This window comes from Haematobia irritans, chromosome 5 (genome assembly GCF_050003625.1).
Source record: "Haematobia irritans isolate KBUSLIRL chromosome 5, ASM5000362v1, whole genome shotgun sequence".
Classification (NCBI taxonomy): Eukaryota; Metazoa; Arthropoda; class Insecta; order Diptera; family Muscidae; genus Haematobia; species Haematobia irritans.
This window is the reverse complement of record NC_134401.1, coordinates 146,773,101-146,779,787: the sequence shown is the minus strand read 5'-3', so window position 1 is coordinate 146,779,787 and position 6,687 is coordinate 146,773,101. Positions and strand designations below refer to the sequence as shown.

General features: G+C 22.4%; 1 protein-coding gene across 1 annotated transcript; it reads left to right on the top strand.

Moving 5' to 3' along the window:
- The first annotated feature begins 450 nt into the window (after positions 1-450).
- Positions 451-6,052, top strand: LOC142240111 (uncharacterized). The gene is made up of 3 exons (XM_075311825.1): positions 451-522; positions 605-934; positions 5,867-6,052. Exons 1-3 carry the CDS (start codon positions 451-453, stop codon positions 6,050-6,052), a joined length of 588 nt encoding a protein of 195 aa, XP_075167940.1.
- Positions 6,053-6,687: the final 635 nt, after the last annotated feature.

Here is a 6,687-nt window from a genome sequence, read left to right as displayed (position 1 = left end):
AGTTTGTACGATCTTTTTCAAATCATCCATTATGCTCAATGCCCTTCGTGGCTGAGTGTGCTATCCAACTTCAACTCTTGGTCGTTGCAAAAAAGTTGTACAAACTGTAAAAACTATATAAAAAACAAAAATAAAAAAAATGTTTTTCAAAATTTTTCAAAAATCACAAAACAGAACATGTAATTGGGACAGTCTGAACCAGCCTTTTAAATATGCTACAAATGGATTGTCAACAGATTATAGAAAACAAAAATACATAAAATAGTTGAAGTTATTAGTTCCACTGAATTTTTTATCCAGTGGAACGATCTATCGCCAAACAACATAATTGAAGGTTTTTGTTAAATACTCACGTCTACTTATGAATTCATTTCTAAAAATAATTGTAATCCTTGTTTTGAGCTGTAATCATTGATCATTTATAGTGGTCGCGTGTAATATTCATAACAAATGATTGAAAATTCTACGAAATTGCTGTTTATAGTCTCAGCTTTATGCTTTTGGAATTATACATTGGGATTTGTAAGTATATATGAAGATAACATTTAATATACAAAATAACTTACTATTATTAATTAAAAAAATAAAAAACCTTCAATTAAAGCGTTCCTTTTCCATTGAAATTGATGATGTCCAGTATGAATATAACGACAAAATTATGAGTCATTTTTCTCTACAAATGTACAACGCAAATGGCAGGAATAAAGTGAATGGCTCGTTTTCATTTGCCATCAATATGAATGAGATGCAACTCGTCAATTGGGTAAAACTTAAAAAGAACGATGGCAAAAGACCCACCATATACAATGTTAGCATAGATTTGTGCAACTATTTTGGTAATCCTGTGACAAGTTGGAATCCCATAGCTGCGGGTAGAATAAAAATATTAGAAAACTACATACAAAAATTCCCGAAAAAATGTCCCGTCAAAAAGGTGAGCCTAAAGATTATCTTTTTTTGATATACAATGAAAATTTTGTATAAGTCTACTCAGAAAAAAAAAATGAAATGAATTACCAATTTTAGAAAATTTTTAATTAATCAGAAACGCCTATATCCAAAAAAAAAAAAAAATATGTACAGTGAAACTTCCCAAAAGTTGACACCCATGGTTGCTAAAAATTTTATCTACATTTGGGAGGTGTCCAGTTCAGAGGAGGGGTTAATTTTATTGTGCTAATGGAACATCTTAAACTTGGACATTCTGACACACCGAACATTTTGCCAAAATTTAATTTCTTTAGACATTTTTGTCAAAATTGTATATCTGAAGAAAATTTTGTCAAAATTTTATTTCTATAGAAAATTTTGTCAAAATTTTATTTCTATAGAAAATTTTGTCAAAATTTTATTTCTATAGAAAATTTTGTCAACATTTTATTTCTATTGAGAATTTTGTTAAATTTCTTATTCCATAGAAAATTTTGTCAAAATTTTATTTCAACAGAAAAATTTTATTTCAAATTTTGTCAAAATTTCATTTTTATTAAAATTTTATTTCTCTATCAAAATCTTATCAACATTTTATTTCTATAGACAATGTTGTCAAAATTTCATTCTATTTCTTTCTATTTCTATAGAGAGTTTTGTCAAAATTTTATTTCCATAGCAAATTTTGTCAAAATATTGACATTTTATTTCTCTAGACAATTTTTATCAAAATTTACTTTTCCTCTGTTGGTTAAGCTACACTTGTAGTTTAGTCAATGCATGGCTTTAAGCTGAGATCAAAAACAACAATAACGATTGAAGAGAAGCCAACAATAACAAACAAAACGAAAATTTTATTTATTTATAAAATTTTATCAACATATTATTTCTATAGAAAATGTTTTCAAAATTTTATTTCTATAGAAAATGTTGTCAAAATCTTATTTCTATAGAAAATTTTGTCAAAATTTTATTTTTATAGAAAATTTTGCCAAAATTTTATTTCTGTTGTCAAAATCTTATTTCTATAGAAAATTTTGTCAAAATTTTATTTCTATAGAAAATTTTGTCAACATTTTATTTCTATAGAAAATTTTGTTAAAATTTCATTTTTATAGAGAGTTTTGTTAATTTTTTTCCATAGAAAATTTTGTCAAAATTTTATTTCAACAGAAAAATTTTATTTCAAATTTTGTCAAAATTTAATTTTTATTAAAATGTTATATCTCTACTAAATTTTATCAACATTTTATTTCTATGAACAATTTTGTCAAAATTTTATTTCTTTAGAAATTTTTTTAAAAAAATATTATTTCTATAGCAAATTTTGTCAAAATTTTATTTTTATAGAAAATTTTGTCAAAATTTTATTTCTATAGAAAATTTGTCAAAATTTAATTTCTCTAGAAATTTTTGTCAAAATTGTATTTCTAAAGCAAATTTTGTCAAAATTTTATTTTTTTAGAAATTTTTCTCCAAATTTTATTTCTATAGAAAATTTTGTCAAAATTTTATTTCTATAGAAAATTTTGTCAAAATTTTATTTCTATAGATTTTGTCAAAATTTAATTTCTATAGAAAATTTTGTCAAAATTTTATTTCTATAGAAAATTTTGTCAAAATTTTATTTCTATAGATTTTGTCAAAATTTAATTTCTATAGAAAATTTTGTCAAAATTTTATTTCAACAGAAGATTTTTATTATAAATTTTGCCAAAATTTCATTTTTATTAAAATTTTATTTTTCTATCAAAATTGTATGAACATTTAATTTCTATAGAAAATTTTGTCAAAATTTCATTTCTATAGAAACTTTTGTCAAAATTGTATTTCTAAATAAAATTTTGTCGAAATTTTATTTCCATAGAAAATGTTGTCAAAGTAATGACATTTTATTTCTCTAGATAATTTTTATCAAAACTTTATTTATTTACAAAATGTTATCAACATTTTTTTTGTATAGAAAATTTTGTCAAAATTTTATTTCTATAGAAAATTTTGTCAAAATTTCATTTTATAGAGAGTTTTGTTAAATTTTTTTCCATAGAAAATTTTGTCAAAACTTCATATTTATTAAAATTTTATTTCTCTATTAAAATTTTATCAACATTTTATTTCTATAGACAATTTTGTCAAAATTTCATTCTATTTCTTTCTATTTCTATAGAGAAAAATGAAATGTCAATATTTTGACAAAATTTTCTATGGAAATAAAATTTTGTCAAAATATTGACATTTCAATTTTCTAGACAATTTTTATCAAAATTTTATTTATTTACAAAATTTTATCAACATTTTATTTCTGTACAATTTTTTTTCAAAATTTTATTTCTATAGAAAATTTTGTCAAAATTTTATTTCTATAAAAAATTTTGTAAAATTTTATTCCTATAGAAAATTTTATCAAAATTTTATTTCTATAAAAAATTTTGTCAAAATTTTATTTCCATAGAAAATTTTGTCAAAATTTTATTTCTATAGAAAATTTTGTCAAAATTTCATTCATAGAAAATTTTGTCAAAATTTTATATCTATAGAGAGTTTTGTTAATTTTTTTCCATAGAAAATTTTGTCAAAACTTTATTTCAACAGAAAAATTTTATTTCAAATTTTGTCAAAATTTCATTTTTATTAAAATTTTATATTTCTATCAAAATATTATAAACATTTTATTTCCATAGACAATTTTGTCAAAATTTTATTTCTATAGAAAATCTTGTCTAAATTTTATTTCCATAGAAAATGTTGCCAAAATATTGATATTTAATTTCTCTAGACAATTTTTATCAAAATTTTATTTATTTACAAAATTTTATCAACATTTTATTTTTATAGAAAATTTTGTCAAAATTTTATTTCTATAGAAAATTCTGTCAAAATTTCATTCATAGAAAATGTTGTCAAAATTTCATTTTTATAGAGAGTTTTGTTAAATTTTTTTTCTTAGAAAATTTTGTCAAAATTTTATTTCAACAGAAAAATTTTATTTCAAATTTTGTAAAAATTTATTTTTTATTAAAATCTTATTTCTCTATCAAAAATTTATGAAAATTTTATTTCTATAGAAAATTTTGTCAACATTTTATTTCTATAGAAAATTCTGTCAAAATATTATTTCTATAGAAAATTTTGTCAATATTTCATTTCCATAGAAAATTTTGTCAAAATTTTATTTCTATAGAAAATTTTGTCAAAATTTCATTCATAGAAAATTTTGTCAAAATTTTATTTCTATAGAGAGTTTTGTTAATTTTTTTTCCATAGAAAATTTTTTCAAAATTTAATTTTTATTAAAATTTTATGTTTCTATCAAAATATTATCGACATTTTATTTCTATAGAAAATCTTGTCAAAATTTTATTTCCATAGAAAATTTTGCCAAAATATTGATATTTAACTTCTCTAGACAATTTTTATCAAAATTTTATTTATTTACAAAATTTTATCAACATTTTATTTTTATAGAAAATTTTGTCAAAATTTTATTTCTATAGAAAATTTTGTCAAAATTTCATTCATAGAAAATGTTGTCAAAATTTCATTTTTATAGAGAGTTTTGTTAAATTTTTTTTTTCATAGAAAATTTTGTCAAAATTTTATTTCAACAGAAAAATTTTATTTCAAATTTTGTAAAAATTTATTTTTTATTAAAATCTTATTTCTCTATCAAAAATTTATCAAAATTTTATTTCTATAGAAAATTTTGTCAACATTTTATTTCTATAGAAAATTCTGTCAAAATATTATTTCTATAGAAAATTTTGTCAATATTTCATTTCCATAGAAAATTTTGTCAAAATTTTATTTCTATAGAAAATTTTGTCAAAATTTCATTCATAGAAAATTTTGTCAAAATTTTATTTCTATAGAGAGTTTTGTTAATTTTTTTTCCATAGAAAATTTTTTCAAAATTTAATTTTTATTAAAATTTTATGTTTCTATCAAAATATTATCGACATTTTATTTCTATAGACAATTTTGTCAAAATTTTATTTCTATAGAAAATTTTGTCAAAATTTTATTTCTATAGACAATTTTGTCAAAATTTAATTTCTTTAGAAAATTTTGTCAAAATTTCATTTCTATAGAAACTTTTGTCAACATACTATTTCTATAGAGAGTTTTGTCAAATTTTATTTCCATAGAAAATTTTGCCAAAATATTGACATTTTATTTCTCTAGACAATATTTATCAAAATTTTATTTATTTACAAAATTGCATCAACATTTTATTTCTATAGAAAATTTTGTTAAAAATTTATTTCTGTTGAAAATGTTGTCAAAATGTTATTTCTATAGAAAATTTTGTCAAAATTTTATTTGTATAGAAAGTTTTATCAAAATTTTATTCTATAGAAAATTTTATTTCTACAGGAAATTTTTGTCAAAAAATTATTTCTACAGAAAATTTAGTAAAAATTTTATTTCTATAGGAAATTTTATCAACATTTTACTTCGATAGAAAATTTGTAGCTCTTAGATAAAGAGGATTTTGCAAAAATCTACCAAAACATCAAGAACTACCAATCTGCCAAACAGTAAAAAATCTACCATATTTGGAATCCGTAACTGATCTTAAAATTGGACACTCTCACACACCGAAAACCTCTCATATGTGTAAGAATGTCGGGAGAAGTTTCCTATATTAAAACATTAATGTTTACCTCTCATAAATGTGGATAAAATTTAGGCGACCGTGAGTGATCATTTCGTAGAGTAGGTACATTACAAACGTGCCCTGGAGGGTTCACTTTTTAATGAGTGTAATATTAGCATTTATGAGGGTCATACAAAACCGAATTTATATAAAAGGGGGTTTAGGAAATTATTGTCGAAAAACAAATTCCTTGTTTTTCGGGTTTTCGTTTTATTTTTTTAGTGTATGAGTGTTTATTTTTCTATCGCAGATATTTTTTATTAATGAATTGTTTTTCAGAATCGAGTATTTCGCGTTGTGGCAATGTATTACGATGAAGCTCTATTACCACCCTATGTTCCAATTGTTAATTTCACTGGAGTTCTTGCTCTTGTGAAAGGAGGAACCCTTGCATATAAAATTACTGTAGACTGCCATGTGGAACGCATAGATACAAAACGTAATCGTCAGACTAAGAAAACATAGGAATTGCTGGTTATCAAAGGACTTTTAAAAAATTGAATGAATTCGATCCTTGGATTTGCAGTTTCATTTAAGGATTTTAGTATTGATACCTAGCCGAAGTATGTATTCTTTCAAATAAAGATATTTTGTGGAAGCAAACCAACATAACATCTGGGTTGTTTTTTTTTATAAAATCCGATTTTTTTTTATTTATTTAACCAACATTTGATATTAATTTTAGACTTTAGCTTCCATATCAAGAATAAATCGACATATTGGCTTTTTAAAACTAATACTTATATTTGACATCATAAATCTTCTCCTGGAATAAAATAAACCAGTGTGTATTGCACTTTAATCGAATATTAGCTTTAGGTTAGGTTAGGTTAGGTGGCAGCCCGATGTATCAGGCTCACTTAGACTATTCAGTCCATTGTGATACCACATTGGTGAACTTCTCTCTTATCACTGAGTGCTGCCCGATTCCATGTTAAGCTCAATGACAAGGGACCTCCTTTTTATAGCCGAGTCCGAACGGCGTTCCACTTTGCAGTGAACCCACTTAGAGAAGCTTTGAAACCCTCAGAAATGTCACCAGCATTAATGAGGTGGGATAATCCACCGCTGAAAAACTTTTTGGTGTTCGGTCGAAGCAG